The 24015-nt window shown below is 33.7% G+C and overlaps 1 protein-coding gene across 1 annotated transcript in view; it reads left to right on the top strand.

The window, feature by feature from the left end:
* Nucleotides 1-23657, top strand: part of LOC134319687 (stress-70 protein, mitochondrial-like) — a 62504-nt gene extending 38847 nt beyond the window's left edge. Inside the window, exons 11-12 of the mRNA XM_063000979.1 lie at nucleotides 14397-14579; nucleotides 23517-23657. Of these exons, the coding sequence (XP_062857049.1) occupies nucleotides 14397-14579; nucleotides 23517-23657 (324 nt within the window). The remainder of the gene's footprint in view (nucleotides 1-14396; nucleotides 14580-23516) is intronic.
* Nucleotides 23658-24015: the final 358 nt, after the last annotated feature.

Genomic DNA, 24015 nt, shown 5'->3' with positions numbered 1-24015 from the left:
ACACACGCGAGACAGATGTTTACCTAAACTTGAGAAATAAAATGTTCACTATAGAAGCACTTCTGTAAGTCGCTCTGGATAAGAGCGTCTGCTAAATGCTGAAAATGTAAATGTAAATGTGTACAAAAACACAAACACTTTTTTTATTGTGCTTAAAACACTAATTTAACAAGACTGACCAAAAATTCTAAGACAATTGGTGACAAATTCTTAAAACACTGTTTTGAGCTTCTCTGAGGCTGAAAATGCTTCTGGCAATGAAAATATAAACTAATTAACAGGAATGTACAAAATCTCTTTAAAAACTGCTTGAGCCTCTTTCAGGCTGAAAATGCTTGTGGCAAAGTTAATGAAAATGTAATTAGCCATGGCCATATCATCGAAATAATAGAAATGTTCACAAACACATGAAAATTTTATGAAGGCTTATAAAACCGTTTTTCTCTGAAGTATTAGATGCAATGTGCCTATATCAACAATGTAATCGGTTAGTTCAGTAACACGAGTGTACAAAAACACTAACACACTCGTGTTCAAAACACGGTTTTGAGATTGTATGCAGTTTAAGATGCATTAAAATGCATCAGAATAATATAACATAATTACCAGCAGTATACAAAAGCACTAAAAAACTTTTTTGTGCTTAAAACACTGTTTTTATTTCCTCTAAAGCAGATCTAGCAATGTTAAATTAATAAAAAGGAGTGATTAAAAACACTAAAATACTCGTGTAAAACGCTGTTTTGAGCTTGTCTGAAGCTGAAATTTAACTGGCAATGTCAGTATAAACTAATAAATAAGATTGTACAAAAACAATAAAATTACTCGTGTATTAAGCTGTAAACATGGTTTAATGCTTGTATGAAGCTAAAATCTATCTGGCAATGTCAATATAATATTATTTAAAGGAGTAAACAGAAACACTAAAACATGTGTAATGTCTCTACAACACTGTTTTAAGCTTGTCTTAAAATTAAAATGCAATGTCAATAAAAGTAAATTTAAAGGATTGTACAAAAACACTTGTGTATCGTGATTTAAACACTGTTTTGAGTTCCTATGAAGCAGAAAATGCATTTGGCAAAGCCAATGTAAATTAATAAAGAGACGTGTACAAAAAAAAAAAAAAAACAACATACGTGTATTGTGCCTAAAACACTGTTTTTAGCTTGCCCGAAGCTTAAAATGCATCTGGCATTGTCAGTATAAACTATTTAACAGGATTTTACAAAAACAGTTAAACACTCGCCTATTCTGCTAAAAACACGGTTTTGAGCTTGTCTGAAGCTGAAAATGCATCAGGCAATGTCAATATAAACTAATTTAACACGAAAGTGCAAAAATATTAAAACATTTGTGTATTGTGCTTAAATGACTGTTTTGAGCTAGTCTAAATTTAAAAGTGCTTCTGGCAATATTAATAAAAAATAACAGGCAGATGATGTATTTTGCTACCATTATTGATTTAAGATTTGAAGAGGTGTATTGTTTTAGATACACTGTTATGAGCTTGTCTGAAGCTGAAAATGCATCTGGCAATGTCACTGTAAAGTAATTAAGTGCTTGAAACACTTGTCACTTGAGCTTGTCAGAAACTAACAATGCAAGTGGCAATGTCAGTATAAACTAATTAATAGGATTAGACAAAAACAACAAAATACTAGTCTACTTGTATGAAAGAATCTTAAAATACATCTGATAATTTAGTGTAGTGTAGAAAAAAAAAAAATACTTATGTGCTTGTTTGAAGCTGAAAATGTATCTGGCAATGTCAATGTAAACTAATTAACAGGAGTGTACAAAAAAACTAAAACACATGTGTAATGTGTCTACAACACTGTTTTTAGGTTGTCTTAAGCTTAAAATGCAATGTCAATAAAAATTAATTAAAAGGATTGTACAAAAACACGTGTGTATTGTGATTTAGAAACTTTTCTGAGTTCCTATGAAGCAGAAAATGTATCTGGCGACGTCAATGTAAACTATTTAAGAGTGTACACAAACATTAATAGATACGTGTATTGTGCCTAAAACAATTTTGAGCCTTTCTAAAGCTGAAAATACATTGTACAAAAACACTAAAACACTCGTGTATTGTGCTTAGAACATTGTTTTCATTTCCTCTGAAGCAGAAAATGCATCTGGCAATGTCACTCAAAACGAATTAACAGGAGTGATCAAAAACACTAAATTTTTCGTCTATTGTGCTTAAAATACGGTTTTAAGCTTGTCTGAAGCTTAAAATGCATCAAGCAATAATGATATAAACTAATTAACAAGGAGAGTTAAAACATTTTAAAACACTCGTGTATTGTGTTTTAAACACTGTTTTGAGCTTGGATGAAGCTGAAAAAGCATTTGGCAATGTCAGTGTAAACTTATTTAAAGTAGTAAACAAAACCACTGCTGAAAATGCTTGGGGCAATGTAAATGTAAAATAATTGGCAGAGAATGTATTATTCTAACATTGTTTTAAGTTTAAAAAAGCAATGTTAATATGAAATCTTTACAAGGACTACAAAAACACTAAAGCACTCTTTAACATAGTTAAAACATAGTTTTCAACATAGTTGAAAGCTTGTTTGAAGTTCAAAAAGCATCTGGCAATGTCTATCTAAACGAATGAAGAGGAGTGTACAAAAACACTAATACAATCGTGCTTAATAAACACTGTTTTGAGCTTTTCAAAATCTTAAAATGCATCTGGAAATTTAAGTATAACAGGATTGTACAAAAACACTAAACCATTTTCTATTGTGCTTAAGACATTGTTTTCATTTCCTTTGAAGCTGAAAATTAATCTTTCACTGTAATCTAATTAATAAGATTGAACAAAAACTCTAAAATACTCGTGTAAAAAATGCAAAATACTGTTATAAGCTGTTCTGAAAATGAAAATTCATCTAGCAATGTCAGTGGAAACTTATAAACAGAATTGTACAAAAACACTAACACACGTGTAATGTGTCTAAAACACTTTTTTAAGAGTTTTTAAGCTTCTCAGAGGCTTAAAATGCATCTGGCAATGTTAATAAAAATTTTAAAACAGACGTGTATTATGCTTAAAACAATTTTAATTTTGTCATAATCAACTAATTACCAGGAGTGTACAAAAACACTGAAACACTTGTGTATTGTGCTTAAAACACTGTTTTCAGCTTGTGTGAAGCGATAAATGCATCTGGCAATGGCATTTTAATCTAATTGAAAAAGATTGTACAAAAGTTTTTTGAAGCTGAAAATGCATCCATGACGGTCAATATAAACTAACTGGCAAGATGAGGCATTATGCCTAAAACCTTGTTTTTTTATTCTAAGACAGGGATTGTGCTTCAAACACTGTTTTAAGCCTCTCTAAAGCTGAAAAATGCATCTGGCAATGTCAATATAAACTAATTAAATAAACTCGTGTATTGTGCTTAAAACACTGTTTTCATTTCCTCTAAAGCAGAAAATACATCGGGACCAATTAACAGGAGTGAAGAAAGTACTAAAAAAACTTTAAAAAGCTTGTCCGAAAATGAAAAAGCAAATAGCAATGTCAATAGAGACTAATTATTAGGATTGTCCAAAAACAATAAAGCTGAAAATACATTTGGCAATGTCAATACAAACTTATTAACAGAAGTAAACAAAAACACTAAAACATATAGTGCTTAAAACATATAATGCTTAAAACACTGTTTTGAGTTATCTCTGAAGCTTAAAATGTTTGGGGCATTGTCAGTATAAAATAACTGGCAGCTGATGTATTTTGCTAACAACATTGTTTTAAGATTAAAAGAGGTGTATTGTTCTATTGTTCACACTATTTGAGCTTCTCTGAAGCTAAAAATGTATATGGCAATGTCAATATAAACTAATTTCCAGGAGTGTACAAAAACACTAAAACACCAGTGTAATTTGCTAAAAACACTGTTTTCATTTCCTCTGAAGCAGAAAATTATTTTATGAGTTTTTATGAAGCTGAAAATGCATCTGTCAATGTCAGTATAAACTAATTAAACAGGAGTGTGCAAAAATATTAATTTATTAATATTATTAAATATTGTGCTTAAAAGACTGTTTTGAGCTAGTCAAAATCTTAAAATGCTTCTGGCAATCTGAAGTCTGACGCTTACAATGTATCTGGAAATTTCAATACAAAGTAATTAACCAGAGTGTCCAAAATCACTAAAGCACTTTTTATTGTGCTTAAAACACTGTTTTCATTTCCTCTGAAAGAGAAAAAGCATATGGCAATGTCACTTTAAACGAATTACAGGAATTAACAAAGACCTAAAATTCTCGTCTATTGTGCTTAAAAAAATGTCAATGTAAGCTTAAATCAAATCAAATCAAATCACTCTATTGTCACGTCACATTAACACACGGAAGTAAATAAAAAACCCTAATAGTCTCGTCTATAATGCCTAAAACACTGTTTTGAGTTTCTAATTTATGTAAATATAAACTAATTATCTAGTGTTCAAAAACATGAAAACACACAAGTTATGTGCATAAAACACTGTTTTGAGCTTGTCTGAAAGTGAACAAATCATCTGGCAATGTCAATGTTAAGTAATTAAAATGAGAGTACAAAAAAAAAACTTTGTGCATTGTGATTTAAACACTGTTTTGAAACAGAAAATGCATCTGGAAATATCAATGTAAACTAATTAACAGGAGTGTACAAAAACATTAAAACACACGTATATTGTTCCTAAAACACTGTTTTGAGCTTTTGAGTTGCTAAAAATGCCACTGGCAAAGTCAATAAAAACCAATTAATATTATTGTACAAATACACTAAAACGCTCATCGATTGTGCGTAAAACACTGTTTTGAGCTTGTCTGGAGCTAAAAATCCATATGGCAATGTCAATGTAAACTTATTAAAGAAGTAAACAAAAACAATAAAACACTCCTGTAAAATGCTTAAAACACTGTTTCAAGCATCTCTGAAGCTTAAATGCATCTGGCAGTGTCAAAATAAACTAACTGAAATGTGATGTATAACGCTTAAAACACTGTGTTAGGATTTGAAGAGGTGTCTTGTACTTAAAACAGTTTTGAGCCTATCTGAATCTGAAAATGCAGCTGGCAAGGTCAGTATTAACTAATTTACAGGAGTGTACAAAAACACTATAACACTGGTGTATTGTATTTAAAACATTTTTAAGCTTGTCTGAAGCTGAAAATGCATCTGGCAATGTCAATATAAAATAATTGGAAATGATGTGTTATGCGAACAACATTGTTTTTAGATATAAAGTGATGTATTTTTCTTGAAACACTTTTAAAAGCTCCTCTAAAGCTGAAAGTTTATCAGGCAATGTCAATATAAACCAGGAGTGTACAAAAACAGTAAAACACCCGTGTAATGTGCTTAAAACATTGTTTCAATTTCCTATTGTTTCAATGCATCTAGCAATGTCAGTATTAACTAATGTACATGACTGAACAAAAACACTAAAACACTCGTTTTTTGTGCTTTATAAACACTGTTTTGAGCTTGTCTAAAGCTGCAAATGCATATGCACTGCTTTATAAACACTGTTTTGAGCTTGTCTAAAGCTGCAAATGCAATGCACAATATAAAGTAACTGAAGTGTACAAAAACGCGCTTGTTTGAAGTTTAAAATTTCAATATAAAACAATAAACATCATTGTACAAAAACACTAAAACACTTTTATTGTGCTTAAAACACTGTTTTCATTTACTCTGAAGCAGAAAATGTATCTGGCAATGTCACTGTAAAGTAATTACCAAGAGTGAACAAAAACTTACAAAAACAAATACTCATGTAAAATGCTTAAAAAAGCTGTTATGAGATTGTCTGAAGCTGAAAATGCATCTTGCAAGGTCACTGTAAAGTAATTAACAAGAGTGTATAAGAACAATAAAATACACGTGGGGTGTATTGTGCTTTAAACACTGTTTTGAGTTATCTCTGATGCTGAAAATGTTTGGGACATTGTCAGTATAAAATAACTGGCAGATGATGTATTTTGCTAACAACATTTCAGTAAGATTAAAAAAGATGTATTGAAACGCTGTCCTGAGTCTGTCTAAAGCTGAAAATGCATCTGGCAATGTTAATATGAACTAGTTACTAGTGTACTAAAACACTAAAACACTTTTTTATTGTGCTTAAAACGTTGTCTTCATTTCCTCTGAAGCAGAAAATGCAACTGGCAATGTCACTGTAAACTAATTTAACAAGACTGACCAAAAATTCTAAGACAATTGGTGACAAATTCTTAAAACACTGTTTTTCTCTGAAGTATTAGATGCAATGTGCCTATATCAACAATTTAATCAGTTAGTTCAGTAACACTAAACAACTCACGTAATTTGCTTAAAACCATGTTTTAATCTTGTCTGAAGCTCAAAATGCATCTTGAACTGTCTTCATAAACGAATAAACACGAGTGTACAAAAACACTAAACTATTCGTGTATTGTGCTTAATAAACACTGTTTAGAGCTTGCCAAAAGATGGAAATGCAGCTGGCAATGTCAGTATGAACTTATAAACAGCACAAACAACACTGGTGTATTGTATTTAAAACAAGGTTTTGAGCTTATCTAAAGCTGAAAATGCATCTGGCAATGCCAATATAAAAAAATTGGCAGATGATGGCTGATCATGATTGGCAGCTTCTCTGAAGCTAAAAATGTATATGGCAATGTCAATAAAAACTAATTACCAGAAGTGTACAAAAAAACTCAAACACCCGTTTAATGTGCTTAAAAAACTGTTTTCATTCACTCTGAAGCAGAAAATTCTTTTATGAGAATGTATGTAGCTGAAAATGCATCTGGCAATTTCAATATAAACTAAATAAACAGGAGTGTGCAAAAAAATTAAAACACTGGTGTATTGTGCTTAAAAGACTGTTTTGAGTTAGTCCAAATCTTAAAAGTGCTTCTGGCAATCTGAAGTCTTACGCTTACAATGTATCTGGAAATTTCAATACAAGAAATAAACCAAAATCCAAAATCACTAAAACACTTTTTTATTGTACTTAAAACACTGTTTTTATTTCCTCTGAAGCAGAAAAAGCATATGGCAATGTCACTGTAAACGATTTTACAGGAAATAACAAAAACTCTCGTCTAAAATTCTCGTCTAATTGTGCTTAAAACAATGTCAATGTAAGCTTATTAACGGAAGTAAATAAAAAACCCTAATTAGGTCTCGTCTATAATGCCTAAAACACTGTTTTGAGTTGTCTCTGATGCTGAAAATGCTTGGGGCAATGACAAAAATAAATAATTGGCAGATGATGTAATATGCTAACATTGTTTTTAAAAGAGGTGTATTTTTCTTCAAACATTGTTTTAGGATTCTCTGAAGCTAAAAATGCATCTGGCAATGTCAATATAAATTAAATAAAAGGAGTGTACAAAAAATTTAAACAGTTGAGTATTTAATAAACACTGTTTTGAGCTTGTCTAAATATGAAAATGCAACTAGCAATGTTTGGATAAACTAATTAACTGGAGTGTAGAAAAACAGTAAAACACTCGTGTTTAAAACACGGTTTTGAGATTGTCTGCAGATTAAGATGCATTAAAATGCATCAAAATAATATAACATAATTACCAGCAGTGTACAAAAGCACTAAAAAACTTTTTTGTGCTTAAAACACTGTTTTTATTTCTTCTGAAGCAGAAAATGCATCTAGCAATGTTAAATTAATTAAAATAAGTAATTAAAAACACTAAAATACTCATGTAAAACGCTGTTTTGAGCTTCTCTGAAGCTGAAAATTTAACTGGCAATGTCAGTATAAACTAATAAATAAGATTGTACAAAAACAAAAAAATTACTTGTGTATTAAGCTGTAAACATGGTTTAAAGCTTGTATGAAGCTAAAAATCCATCTGGCAATGTCAATATAATATTATTTAAAGGAGTAAACAGAAACACTAAAACATGTGTAATGTCTCTACAACACTGTTTTAAGCTTGTCTTAAATTTAAAATGCAATGTCAATAAAAGTAAATTTAAAGGATTGTACAAAAACACTTGTGTATCATGATTTAAACACTGTTTTGAGTTCCTATGAAGCAGAAAATGCATTTGGCAGCGCCAATGTAACTTAATAAAGAGACGTGTACAAAAACAAAAAATAACTTACGTGTATCATGCCTAAAACACTTAGGCTTAGGTTTTTAGCTTGTCCGAAGCTGAAAATGCATCAGGCAATGTCAATATAAACTAATTAAACAAGAGTGTGCAAAAATATTACAACACTTGTGTATTGTGCTTAAATGACTGTTTTGAGCTAGTCTAAATGTAAAAGTGCTTCTGGCAATATTAATAAAAAATAACTGGCAGATGATGTATTTTGCTACCATTATTGATTTAAGATTTAAAGAGGTGTATTGTTTTAGATACACTGTTATGAGCTTGTCTGAAGCTGAAAATGCATCTGGCAATGTCACTGTAAACTAATTAACAGGAGTATAAAAAAATACTGAAACATTTGTGTATTGTGCTTAAAACACTGTTTTCATTTTCTCTGGCTATGTCATTGTAAAGTAATTAACAAGAGTCATCAAAAACACTAAAATACTCTTGTATAATACTTATTATACAAGAGTTATTACTGTTATGAACTTGGTGAAGCTGAAAGTTCATGTGGCAATGTCACTGTAAACTAAATATAAAAAGTTTACAAAAACATTAAATTGTGCTTGAAACACTGTTTTGAGCTTGTCAGAAACTGACAATGTCAGTATAAACTAATTAATAGGATTAGACAAAAACAACAAAATACTAGTCTACTTGTATGAAAGAATGTTAAAATGCATCTGATAATTTAGTGCAGTGTAGAAAAAAAATAAATACTTGTGTATTGTGATTTAAAAACTGTTTTTAGCTTGTCCGAAGCTGAAAATGCATCTGGCAATGTCAATGTAAACTATTTAACAGGAGTGTACAAAAAAACTAAATCACATGTGTAATGTGTCAAACACTGTTCTTAGGTTGTCTTAAGTTTAAAATGCAATGTCAATAAAATTTAATTTAAAGGATTGTACAAAAACACGTGTGTATTGTGATTTAGAAACTTTTCTGAGTTCCTATGAAGCAGAAAATGTATCTGGCGACGTCAATGTAAACTATTTTAGAGTGTACAAAAACATTTGTGTTATAGTGATTTTGTACACTCCTGTTTTTAAGTTTATATTGACATTGCCAGATGTATTTTGAGCTTTAGAGAGGCTTAAAACAGTGTTTTAAGCATAATACATATTTTTTTAACCTTTAAACAATGTTTTAAATATAATGCATCATCTGCCTAATTGTTTATATTGTCATTGCCGCATGCAGCTGTGTTTTAAGCAAACTACTCGAGTTGTTTAGTGTTTCTGAAAACTATCCGATTGCATCGTTGATATTGACACATTGCATTTAAGTAGCGGAAAACAGTTTTTTAGGCCTAATAAAAAGAAGAAGTGTTGGTTTACATTCCTATAATTTCGATGATACTGGCATTGCCACTTGCATTTTCAACTCAGGGAAAATCAAAGAGGAGTTTACAGCAAACTACATACACGACAATACGAGTGTTTTTGAGATTTTTGTGCATTCCAATTACTGTATTGCGCTTATAACTTCTTCTTCTCTTCTCCTGGGCCTTTGTCCCGCTCGGTTGCGGGGTCAGCTCTTCGGCGGATCATGATCCGCGCATCGATTTGGCACAATTTTTACGCCGGATGCCCTTCCTGACACAACCCTCCCTATTTTATCCGGGCTTGGGACCGGCACTACAATGCACTGGTTTGTGCATCTAGCGGCTAGGTATCTATAGGACAATTCAGTGTTTCCAATTAGCCTGGTGGCATGTCTTTGGACTGTGGGAGGAAACCGGAGCACCCGGAGGAAACCCACGCGGACACGGGGAGAACATGCAAACTCCGCACAGAAAGGACCCGGACGGCCCACCTGGGGATCGAACCCAGGACCCTCTTGTTGTGAGGCGACAGTGCTACCCACTAAGCCACCGTGCCGCCCACTGTATTGCGCTTATAACACTGTTTTGAAAGCAAAAAATGCATCGGGCAATGTAAATATAATTAAAAAGAGTGTAGAAAAACACTAAAGCACTCGTGTTTTGTTCCAAAAATAACTGATATTATTGTTTTAATTAAGAAAAAATTGTAGTGTGCTTTAAACACTGTTTTTTGCTTCTCTAAAGCTGAATATGCATCTAGCAATTTTAGAATAAATTAATTAACAGTAGTGTACACTAAAAAAGAAGTGTACACTACAGCACTAGTAAATTGTATTCAAAAGATTAATTTGTCCTTGTCTAAAGCTGAATATGAATCTGGCAATGTCAATGTAAACCAGGGGTCACCAACCTTTTCAAGACCAAGAGCTAGGGTACTGAATAATCCGAATGAATCTGGCAATGTCAATGTAAACCAGGGGTCACCAACCTTTTCAAGACCAAGAGCTAGGGTACTGAATAATCCGAAGGGCTACTTGTTTAATACAAACTTCCAGAACAACATAACGTTGCAGGGTTCACCTTTAATGATATTATTATTATTATTATTATTATTATTATTATTATTATTATTATCAATATTCATATTGAGACTGTCATCAAGAGACTGTCTGATCATATGTAAATGATTCCTCAGAAAAACTTGTTAACAACAATTTACCATGGTAGGAAACATATATTTCAACATGTAACATTATTTATCTCTATTAATCAAAGTTTCAATATTTGAAAGATTTTGTTGTAAATATCTTTCTTGACAGTTTTGTATGAATGAAAACATATGTAGCATTTTGATCAAAATCACACTTGAGATCTTTATGTATTCATCTCCATTATAAATTTTTGACAAATGTTTTTATACTTTATTGATACTTTAAAATTAATGGAAAATAAAAACAAACATTATTTTTTTTTTAAATATGGTTTGTAGTATTTAATGTGTTTGTATAAAAATAGTTTGACATTAATCCATCAATTCATTACAAAACTTGAATGGATTTATTTATCTGTAATAAGTGCAGAGTAAATGTGTCCTACGTTTCTCAGTTAGTTTGATGACGCTCCCTAACGCGTTGGCTGAAGTGGGAGCTTGATCAGCGGTTTCATTTTAACCTTTCTTTAAATAAATGTCATCTTAAAATTACCATAAGTATGTTGTTGTATGTTGCCTATTTTTATCTGTTTAAGAAATTATAAATAAAGTAGGTTTTAGGTGTTTTTTCAACCATTTATATAGATCGGAATGGCGAATGTCAAACGAATGTTGAATTTAAAACTTTACCGCAGTCAGATACTGTCCTGTTTAAACTTATCACCTTTACAACATTTGAGAACAAATCATGTTTATTATCATTTATGCACGATTAAAAAAAAGAAAGCTGTTATGTACAGGGAGGTTTTAGTAACACGCACTGAAGGGTCCGTGTACCTTTGGTAATTCGTTTTTCACTTTAAATCCCAAAGTTGAAAAACAAGAAAACGGGTCGTTTTTTGTTTTTCGTTTCAAAAACCAATACTGAAAAACGGGAAAACGGGGCGTTATTCGTGTTTCGTTTTAAGATCAAAAATCAATAACAAATAAGCAGAAATTGAAAAACGGGTCGTATTTTAATTTTCCAAAATCAACATTTTTTATCAGTTCAACCAGAAATAAAAGAGCGAGCGCGTGCACGTGCTGAGGTGCGTGTACACGCTTCATATAAAGTGTAAATCAGGTACAAGTGTTGAGAAGACGGAGCAAAAAGTTACAATAACGTTACACCGCGTCCCCTGTTCTGACTTTTGTGTCTGCTGTACTTTTTCCTGCCTTTGTTATTCACACAAGAACTATTTATCCTATTACTATTATTATTACCGTATAGGACTCAGTTCTGTAATACAGGCATAACTAATCGTACATGTCACAGTGGTGGTAAATTCGGTTTATTTTATGGACTCGGGTTAGTCTGAGTCACTCAGTAATGTGATTCGGTTCACTTGAGTCACTTGTACTGCCATCTTGATTGAGATTGATTTACTGCATGAAAATGCATCCAAATATCACTTATCTTCCGTGCACTCAGAGCCAGTGCCAATCAGAGGACTCATAGGATCCGGGTTCATTGAGATCTCGGACTCGTGATTCCTGATTCAGTACGAAGATTCGAATCCTTAACCGAGGCGATTCAATATTTCTTGTTCTCGGCCAATAAACATCCAAAAATTTATAAAATTGCACGAACTAACTCTGCAGTGAACAAGGAGCAACAACAATCAAATATATTTCTAAAAGTTATGTGGTAAATAATAGGCAGAACACTGATTAAAAAGAAGCATTAGATGTTGTAATAGCTTCACCGTGACATGTACGAAAATCAAATAACAAATAAGCCTGTATTACGGTATTGCCTGTATTACGGTAATATAACAGGGGACGCGGCGTAACGTTATTATGACTTTTTGCTCCGTCTTCTCAACACTTGTACCTGATTTACACTTTATATGAAGCGTGTACACGCACCTCAGCACGTGCACGCGCTCCCACTTTTATTTCTGGTTGAACTGATAAAAAATGTTGATTTTGGAAAATTAAAATACGACCCGTTTTTCAATTTCTGCTTATTTGTTATTTGATTTTTGATCTTAAAACGAAAAACGAATAACGCCCCGTTTTCCCGTTTTTCAGTATTGGTTTTTGAAACGAAAAAACTAAAAACGACCCGTTTTCTTGTTTTTCAACTTTGGGATTTAAAGTGAAAAACGAATTACCAAAGGTACACGGACCCTTCAGGGTCGAGAATAGAACTCGATTCTGTAATAAGAACTAATCGTACATGTCACGGTGAAACTATTACAAATACATTTGATTGTTGTTGCTCCTTGTTTACTGCAGAGTTAGTTCGTGCAATTTTATTAATTTTTGGATGTTTACTGGCCGAGAACAAGAATAATTGAATCGCCTCGGTTAAGGATTCGAATCTTCGTACTGAATCAGGAATCACGAGTCCGAGATCTCAATGAACCCGGATCCTATGAGTCCTCTGATTGGCACTGGCTCTGAGTGCATGGAAGACAAGTGATATTTGGATGTATTTTCATGCAGTAAATCAATCGCAATCAAGACGTCAGTACAAGTGACTCAAGTGAACCGAATCACATCACTGAGTGACTCAGACTAACCCGAGTCCATAAAATGAACCGAATTTACCACCACTATGTGACATGTACGATTAGTTATGCCTGTATTACAGAACTGAGTCCTATACGGTAATAATAATAATAACGTAAAAAATAATGCAGCATTCTTTTTCTTAGAATAGCCCCCTATTTTTTTTAGGATAAATAGTTCTTGTGTGAATTACAAAAGCAGGAAAAAGTACAGCAGACACAAAAGTCAGAACAGAGGACGCGGTGTAACGTTATTATGACTTTTTGCTCCGTCTTCTCAACACTTGTACCTGATTTACACTTTATATGAAGCGTGTACACGCACCTCAGCACGTGCACGCGCTCGCACTTTTATTTCTGGTTGAACTGATAAAAAATGTTGATTTTGGAAAATTAAAATACGACCCGTTTTTCAATTTCTGCTTATTTGTTATTTGATTTTTGATCTTAAAACGAAAGACGAATAACGCCCCCATTTTCCCGTTTTTCAGTATTGGTTTTTGAAACGAAAAACAAAAAACGACCCGTTTTCTTGTTTTTCAACTTTGGGATTTAAAGTAAAAAACGTATTACCAAAGGTACACGGACCCTGAAGCGTCTCTCCACGTTCCTCTCAATCATTGTAAAAATATGAAGTTTTCTTTCGCTTTTCTTGTAGGTGTTTTCATTATTATTATTATTTCTTGGTAAAACCCGCATCTCGGTCAGTGTAGTAGCTGCGCATGCGTAGCTCGCTTGTCTCAGCGTTATGCGCACGATATAAAACTCCGCACCCAAATCAGAGCTTATATAAACATCCAACATTTCTGTTTTTAACATTTTATATTCAGTTTTATCGTTTTCAAATCTACATCAATGCAAGTGCCATTGATTTAAAAAGCAACACAAATATATATTTTTATTTTTAGACGGAGCTCTAAAGTCACTATAGTACTATTTTGGAACATGCCCTGCGGGCGACCAGGTGCCCGCGGGCACCGTGTTGGTGACCCCTGGTTTACACTGACATTGCCTGATTCATTTTGAGTTTTAGAGAAGCTTATAGACAAGCTCAAAACAATGTTTTAAGAACAATACGCAAGTGTTTCACTAATTTTGTACACTCTTGAAATAAGTTTACATTGACTCTGCCAGAAACATTTTCTGATTCAGAGGAACTCAAAGCAGTGTTTAAATCACAATACAAACGTGTTATATTGTTTTTGTACTCTCCTGTTAATAAGTGTTTACTCACTCTACCAGGAGCATTTTCATCTTCAGAAGAGGAGGGTCAGTGTGGACATTGTGAAGGATTACAAATGTCTGGGAGTGCACATTGACAATAAACTGGACTGGGATAAGAACACTGATGCCCTCTACATGAATCGCCTGAAGGCCTTCAACATCATCTGCCAGACTATGCTCAAGATCTTCTATGAGTCTGTGGTAGCGAGTGCTATCCTCTCTATGCTGTTGCATGCTTGGGAAGCAGGCTAAGGGTGGCAGATTCCAACAGACTCAACAAATTGATCCGCAAGGCCGGTGATGTTGTGGGTGAGGAGCTGGACTCTCTGACAGCAGTATCGGAGAGGAGTCTAAGCTGCAGGTTATTATGAATAATGGCTCCCACCCACTTTGTGACACAGTGATGAGACAAAGGAGCACATTCAGTGCAAGACTCATTCTACCAAAATGCACCACAGAGCGCCACAGGAAGTCTTTTCTACCTGTGGCCATCAAACTCTATAATTCCTCCCTTAATGTGTGACACTATGGTTCATCTGTGCAATATTCGTTATTCATATGTGCAATAATAATGATTTAAGTATTTTAATTATTTAATTTTTTGTTAAATAACTCTTTATTTTCTATTTGCAAATTTTACGTCTTTTTTCTTTGTTTTAAGCTAGTAGAGTGTTTATTCTTTCTACATAAATGGGTGCCACTGGAAGAACTGCAATTTCCCTCAATAAAGTATTCTGATTCTAATAAAACAGTGTATTAAGCACATTACACAGAGTTTTAATGTTTTAGTACACATCTGTTATTACATTGACATTGCCAGATGCATTTTCTGCATTAAAGGAACTCAAAACAGTGTTTTAAAAACAATACACTTGTGTTTTAATGTTTTTGTACAAACCTGGTTAATAATTTTATTTTGATATTGCAAGATGCATTTTCAGATTCAGCCAAGCTCAAAACATTGTATTTTACATTGACATTGCCAGATGCTTGTTCTGCATCAAAAGAAATCAAAACAGTGTTTTAAGAACAATACTTAACAATACATATATTGTTAATTATATTGTTACACTCTTGTTAATTAGGTCTTTTTCAGAGAAACTAAAAACAGTGTTATAGGAACAACTCACAATTGTACAAGTGCACAAGTGTACAAGTGTTGTTGTACACTTGTGTTAATTAGTTTACATTGACATTGCCTGATGCATTTTCAGCCTCATACAGGCTCAAAAAAGTGTTTTAGCACAATACACGTGTTTTAATGTTATTTTACACTCCTGTTTAGTCATTGAAATTGCCAGATGAATTTTAATTTTCAAACAAGCTCAAAACCGTGTTTTAAACACAATGTACGAGTGTTATTGTACACTTTTGTAAATTAGTTTATAATGACATTGCCAGATGCATTATCAGTTTCAGACAAGCTCCAAAAATGTTATAAGCACATTATCCGAGAATTTTAGTGATTTTATACAATGCTATTAATTTGTTGTCAACTAGTTTAGTTAGTTAGACATTTAATGACATAAATTGGTTTACATAGACGTTGAAAGATGCATTTTTTTGTGTGTTTTTGTACAAACTCCTGATAATTGACATTGCCAGATGCATTTTCAGCTTCATTGCCAGATGCATTTCTGTTTCAGAGGAACTCATAACAGTGTTTTAAGCCAATTACATAAGTGTTTTAGTTTTTTTGTACACTCCAGTTATTTATATTTTATTGACATGGCCAGATGCATTTTCTGCTTCAGAGTAACTCGAAACAGTGTTTAAATAACATTAAACATGTGTTTTAGTGTTTTTGTACACCCCTGTTATTTAGTTTATAATTACATTGCCATATGCATTTTTAGATTCAGATGATCTCAAAACTGTGTTTTTTCAGCTGCATTGTCAGCTTAAAACAAGCTCAAAAGAGTGTTTCAGATACAATACATGGGCTATATTGTTGTACATTTTTGATAATTAGTTCATACTGACATTGCCACATGCATTTTCAGTTTCATAGTAGCTCACAACAGTGTTTTAAGCATAATAAACGAGTGTATTAGCACACTCCTGTTAATTAGTTTATATTGGCATTGCTAGATGCATTTTTAGCTTCAAAGAAGCTCACAAAAGTGTTTTAAGCACAATACACGCCGTTCCAACTCTAAATTGTCTGGCCCATTGATGACACCGCAACAATTTTTGGGTACGCACACCCGCTCAACCACCACACCTGTTTTGTTGCCCCGTTCACTTCAATTAATATTTTGAAAGTTTGAGATATCAACGCCGTTCCAAACTTTTTTTTACACTTCTGTTAATTAGTTTACAATGACGTTTTAAAGTTCAGAGAAGTTCAAAACAGTGTTTTAAGCACAATACATGAGTGTTTCAGTGTTGTTATACACTACTGTTAATTATTTTATACTGACATTTCCAGATGCATTTTCTGCTTCAGAGGAACTTAAAATAGTGTTTTAAGCACATTACACGAGTGTTTTAGTGTTTCTGTACGCTCTTGTTAATTAGTCTATACTGACATTGCCACACACATTTTTATCTTCGGAGAAGCTCAAAACAATGTTTTAACATTGCACGAGTGTTTTATTGTTTTTGTACACTTATTGACAGATGCATTTCCAGCTTCGGACAAGCTCAAGCCTGTCTTTTTCTCAGCTGCATTGTCAGCTTTAGACAAGCTCACAACAGTGTTTCAAGTACAATACACGTGCTTTTTATTGTTTTTGTACACTTCTGTTAATTAGTTTATACTGACATTTCCACTCACCTGTTTTTTATTTTTTAATCATTTTTGGACCAATTGACCTCAATTCATTTTTTTGAATGGCAGGTTGATATACTGGACTTCTGCTTAAATGACAGCATGGACACAGATACAGTCATCTGTCTTGGAAACTTGCCTCACCCGTTTTTTTTGTCCCTTTCACTTTCATTCTTTAAAAAACTATTCACTTCCATTAATCTTTTGACATTTCGAGATATCAGAGTCGTTCCAGATCTAAATCAAGACATTGCGACTGAAATTTTTTAAGATATAGATAGATATACTTTATTTGTCATATTAACATATACAGTTGTACAGTGAAATGAAAATCTTCCAGTTGATAGCCCAAAGCACTACCCACTAGGCTACCACTGTTCCTTAATTTTTGGATACGCACCTACGGTCACCAGCCGTTGCTGCAATCATACTCGCATTTTCTTCAAAAATTGCAGTTCTCTAGTTCATATTGACATTGCCAGGCATTTTCAGCTTCAGAAAAACTCAAACGAGTGTTTTAAGCACAATAAACAAGTGTTTTAGTTTTTGAACACTCCTGTTGATTAGTTTATATTGACATTGCCATATGCATTTTAAGCTTCAGAGAAGCTCAAAAGTGTTTTAAGCACAATACACGTTTTTTTATTGTATTTGTATACTTCTGTAAATTAGTTTATACTGACATTGCCAGATGCATTTTCAGCATCAGAGAACAGTGTTTTACGCACAATACACGATTGTTTTAGTGTTTTTGTACACTCCTGTTAATTTGTGTGACTGCACTAGGCAATCATACTATTGTCATCTGCTTGCAAATTTTGAGATACTGACGCCGTTCCAACTCTAAATCGTTCGGCTCATTGATGACACAACTGCTTGTATACTGTTATAGGATCCGTCCTCATGTTTTTTTTAAATCGTTTTTGGACCCATTTACCTCCTGGTCCAGTACCTTAACCAGTGATAGCTCAGTGGTGAAGGTACTGGACTAGTAAACACAAGGTTGCCGGTTCAAGCCCCGCCACCACCAAGTTGCCACTGTTGGGTCCCTGAGCAAGGCCCTTAACCCTCAATTGCTCATTGTGTTCAGCTCATTGTGTAAGTCGCTTTGGATAAAAGCATCTGCTGAAAATGTAAATGTAAATTAATTTTGTTGAATGGCAGGTTGATATACTGAACTTCTGCTTAAATGACAGCATGGACACAGATACAGTCATCTGTCCTGTAAACCTGCCTTGCCCGTTTTTTTTTTTTTTGTCCCTTTCACCTTCATTTTTTAAGAACTATTTACTTCCATTAATATTTGAAATTTCGAGATATCAAAGTCGTTCCAGATCTAAATCAAGACATTGCGACTTTGCAATTTTTGATGATATAGATAGATATACTTTATTTGTCATGTATACATCTACAGTTGTACAGTACAATGAAAATCTTTTGATTGGTTGATAGCCCAAAGCCCTACCCACTAGGCTACCACTGTTCCTTAATTTTTGGATACGCACCTACGGTCACCAACCGTAGCTGCAATCATACTCGCATTTTCTTCAAAAACTGCACTTCTCTAGTTTATACTGACATTGCCAGATGCAGTTTCAGCTTCAGACAAACTCAAACGAGTGTTTTAAGCACAATGAACAAGTGGTCAGCTTTAGATAAGCTCACAACTGTGATTTAAGCACAAAACACGAGTTGTGCTGTTATATATTTTATACTGACATTGCCATATGCATTTTTATATTCAGTTGAGCTCAAAACTGTGTTTTTTCAGCTGCATTGTCAGCTTTAAACAAGCTCAAAATAGTGTTTCAGGTACAATACATGGGCTTTATTGTTGTACACTTGTTTATACTGACATTGCCACATGCATTTTCAGCTTCAGAGAAGCTCAAAAGTGTTTTAAGCACAATCAACGAGTGTATTTGTACACTCCTTTTAATTAGTTTATATTGGCATTGCTAGATGCTTTTTTAGCTTCAAAGAAGCTCACAACAGGGTTTTAAGCACAATACACGATTGTTTTAGTGTTTTTGTACACTCCTGTTATCTGTTTGCAATTTTCGAGATATTGACGCCGTTCCAACTCTAAATGGTTTGGCTCGTTGATGACAAGTATACAGTTTTTTGATCCGCTCGCGTATTATTTTTGATCATTTTGGGCCCCATTGATCTCCATTCATTTTTTGAATGGCAGGTTTATGGTTGATATACTGAACTTCTGCTTAAATGACACATTGGAGACAGATACAGTCATTTGTCTTGGAAACCTGCCACGCTGTTTTTGTTGTTTGTTTATCCTTTTCACTTTCATTCATTTTTTGGAAATTTCGAACTTATTGTTGCCAGATGCAACAATAAGCTCAAAACTGTCTTTTTCTCAGCTACATTCGTCAGCTTTAGACAAGCTCACACAGCTCAAAACTGTGTTTTGCATGCTAGATGCATTTTTAGCTTCAAAGAAGCTCACAACAGTGTTTTAAGCACAATACACGATTGATTTAGTGTTTTTGTACACTCCTGTTAATTTGTGTGATTGCACTAAGCAATCACACTATTGTTATCTGTTTGCAATTTTCGAGATATTGACGCCGTTCCAACTCTAAATCGTTTGGCTCGTTGATGACAAGACGGCTTTTATAAAATTTTTGGATCCGCTCGCCTGTTATTTTTGATCGTTTTGGGCCCCACTGACCTCCATTCATTTTTTGATATACTGATATACTGAAGTTCTGCTTAAATGACACCATGGACACAGATACAGTCATCTGTCTTGGAAACCTGTCACGCTGTATTTTTGTTGTTTTTTTGTCCCTTTCACTTCCATTCATTTTTTTTAATTTTCTAGATATCAACGCTGTTCCAACTCTAAATCGTGCAGCCAACTGATGACACCTTGACTTGGATACAACATTTGGATTTGCCCAGCCGCTCACCTGCCACGCCAGTGTTTTGCCCCATTCACTTCTATTCATTTTTAAAAATTTTAAGAAATCAACGCCGTTCCAACTCTACATTGTCTGGCCCACTGATGACACCGCAACATGGATAAAATTTTTGGGTACGCACACCCGCCACACCCGATTTTTGCCCCGTTAACTTTCATTAATATTTTGAAAGTTTGAGATATCAACGCCGTTCCAACTAGACATTGATAACATTTTTGGATATGCACACCCGCTCACCTGCCACGCCCATTATTGCCCTTGCCCTTATTTTTTTTGCCTTTCTTTTTCTTACACTTCTGTTAATTAGTTTACAATGACGTTAAAAGATTCAGAGAAAATCAAAACAGTGTTTTAAGCAAAATACACGAGTTTCAGTGTTGTTATACATATACAGTACAGGCCAAAAGTTTGGACACACCTTCTCATTCCTGTGGTTTTTCTACATTGTAGATTAATACTAAAGACATCCAAACTATGAAGGAACACATATGGAATTATGTAGTAAACAAAAAAGTGTTAAACAAACCAGAATATGTTTTATATTTTAGATTCTTTAAAGTAGCCATCTTTTGCTTTAATGACAGATTTGCACACTCTTTGAAATTTTCTCAACCAGCTTTATTAGGTTTCCACCTGGAATGGTTTTCAATAAATGTTTGTGCCTTGTCTAGAGTGAATTTTTGGAATTTGTTGCTTTTTTAATGTGTTTGAGACCATCAGTTGGGTTGTGCAGAGGTAGAGTTGGTAAAATATAAAACATATTCTGGTTTGTTTAACACTTTTTGGTTCACTACATAATTCTTCATAGTTTGTATGTCTTCAGTATTAATCTACAATGTAGAAAATAAAAATAATCAAGAAAAAACATTGAAGAGAAGGTGTGTCCAAACTTTTGGCTGGTGTGTCCAAACTTTTGGCCTGTACTGTATATAATTATTTTATATTGACATTGCCACATGCATTTTCAGTTTAGAGAAGCTCAAAACAATGTTTTAAGAATATTGCACGAGTGTTTTATTGTTTTATTGTTTTTGTACACTTGTGTACACGATTGTTTTGTGTTTTTGTACACTTCTGTTAATTTGTTTGATTGCACTAAGCAATCACACCATTGTTATCTGTTTGCAATTTTCGAGATATTGACGCCTTTCCAACTCTAAATTGTGTGGCTCGTTGATGACAAGACGGCTCGTATACAGTTTATGGATCCGCTCGCCTGTTATTTTTGATAGTTTTGGGCCCCACTGACCTCCATTCAATTTTTAAATGGCAGGTTGATGGTTGATATACTGAAGTTCTGCTTAAATGACACCATGAACACAGATACAGTCATCTGTCTTAGAAATCTGCCACGACGTTTTTTTGTTGTTGTTTTGTTCCTTTCACTTCCATTCATTTTTTGAAATCCCCATCCACGCCCGTTTTCTTTGCCCCGTTCACTTTTATTAATATTTTAAAAGTTTGAGACTTCAACGCCGTTCCAACTCGACATTGATACAATTTTTGGATATGCATACCCGCTCACCTGCCACGCCCATTTTTTTGCCCTTGCCCAAATGTTCTTTGCCTTTAATTTTCTTAGTTCAAAACAGTGTTTTAAGCACAATACACGAGTGTTTCCGTGTTGTTATACACTAATGGTAATTATTTTATATTGACATTGCCAAATGCATTTTCTGCTTCAGAGGAACTTAAAATAGTGTTTGAAGCATAATACACGAGTGTTTTAGTGTTTCTGTACACTCTTGTTAATTAGTTTATACCAGGGGTCACCAACCTTTTCAAGACCAAGAGCTACTTTAAGGGTACTGAATAATCCGAAGGGCTACTTGTTTAATACAAACTTCCAGAACAACATAACGTTGCAGGGTTCACCTTTAATGATATTATTATTATTATTATTATTATTATTATTATTATTATTATTATTATTATTATTATTATCAATATTCATAATGAGACTGTCATCAAGAGACTGTCTGATCATATGTTAATGATTCCTCAGAAAAACTTGTTAACAACAATTTACCATGGTAGGAAACATATATTTCAACATGTAACATTATTTATCTCTATTAATCAAAATCTGTTTCAATATTTGAAAGATTTTGTTGTAAATATCTTTCTTGACAGTTTTGTATGAATGAAAACATATGTAGCATTTTGATCAAAATCACACTTGAGATATTTATGTATTCATCTCCATTATAAATTTTTTACAAATGTTTTTATACTTTATTGATACTTTAAAATTAATGGAAAATAAAAACAAACATTATTTTTTTTTAAATATGGTTTATAGTATTTAATGTGTTTGTATAAAAATAGTTTGACATTAATCCATCAATTCATTACAAAACTTGAATGGATTTATTTCTCTGTAATAAGTGCGAGTAAATGTGTCCTACGTTTCTCAGTTCGTTTGATGACGCTCCCTAACGCGTTGGCTGAAGTGGGAGCTTGATCAGCGGTTTCATTTGAACCTTTCTTTAAATAAATGTCATCTTAAAATTACCATAAGTATGTTGTAGTATGTTGCCTATTTTTATCTGTTTAAGAAATTATAAATAAAGTAGGTTTTAGGTTTTTTTTCAACCATTTATATAGATCGGAATGGCGAATGTCAAACGAATGTTGAATATTAAACTTTACCGAAGTCAGATACTGTCCTGTTCATACTTATCACCTTTACAATATTTGAGAACAAATCATGTTTATTATCATTTATGCACGATAAAAAAAAAAAAGCTGTTATGTACAGGGAGGTTTTAGTAACACGCACTGAAGCGTCTCTCCACGTTCCTCTCAATCATTGTAAAAATATGAAGTTTTCTTTCGCTTTTCTTGTAGGTGTTTTCATTATTATTATTATTTCGGGGTAAAACCCGCATCTCGGTCAGTGTAGTAGCTCGCTTGTCTCAGCGTTATGCGCACGATATAAAACTCCGCACCCAAATCAGAGCTTATTTAAACATCCAACATTTCTGTTTTTAACATTTTATATTAAGTTTTATCGTTTTCAAATCTACATCAATGCAAGTGCCATTGATTCAAAAAGCAACACAAATATATATTTTTATTTTTAGACGGAGCTCTAAAGTCACTATAGTACTATTTTGGAACATGCCCTGCGGGCGACCAGGTGCCCGCGGGCACCGTGTTGGTGACTTATGGTTTACACTGACATTGCCTGATTCATTTTGAGTTTTAGAGAAGCTTATAGACAAGCTCAAAACAATGTTTTAAGAACAATACGCAAGTGTTTCACTAATTTTGTACACTTTTGAAATGAGTTTACATTGACTCTGCCAGAAACATTTTCTGATTCAGAGGAACTCAAAGCAGTGTTTAAATCACAATACAAACGTGTTTTATTGTTTTTGTACTCTCCTGTTAATAAGTGTTTATTCACTCTACCAGGAGCATTTTCATCTTCAGAAGAGGAGGGTCAGTGTGGACATTGTGAAGGATTACAAATGTCTGGGAGTGCACATTGACAATAAACTGGACTGGGATAAGAACACTGATGCCCTCTACAGGAAGGGCCAAAGTCGTCTCTAATTTTTGAATCGCCTGAATGCCTTCAACATCTGCCAGACTATGCTCAAGATCTTCTATGAGTCTGTGGTAGCGAGTGCTATCCTCTATGCTGTTGCATGCTTGGGAAGCAGGCTAAGGGTGGCAGATTCCAACAGACTCAACAAATTGATCCGCAAGGCCGGTGATGTTGTGGGTGAGGAGCTGGACTCTCTGACAGCAGTATCGGAGAGGAGTCTAAGCTGCAGGTTATTATGAACAATGGCTCCCACCCACTTTGTGACACAGTGATGAGACAAAGGAGCACATTCAGTGCAAGACTCATTCTACCAAAATGCACCACAGAGCGCCACAGGAAGTCTTTTCTACCTTTGGCCATCAA

Source organism: Trichomycterus rosablanca, chromosome 8, assembly GCF_030014385.1.
Source record: "Trichomycterus rosablanca isolate fTriRos1 chromosome 8, fTriRos1.hap1, whole genome shotgun sequence".
Taxonomy (NCBI): Eukaryota; Metazoa; Chordata; class Actinopteri; order Siluriformes; family Trichomycteridae; genus Trichomycterus; species Trichomycterus rosablanca.
Note: the sequence above shows the minus strand (reverse complement) of the source record. Positions and strands in the feature narration are given on the sequence as shown.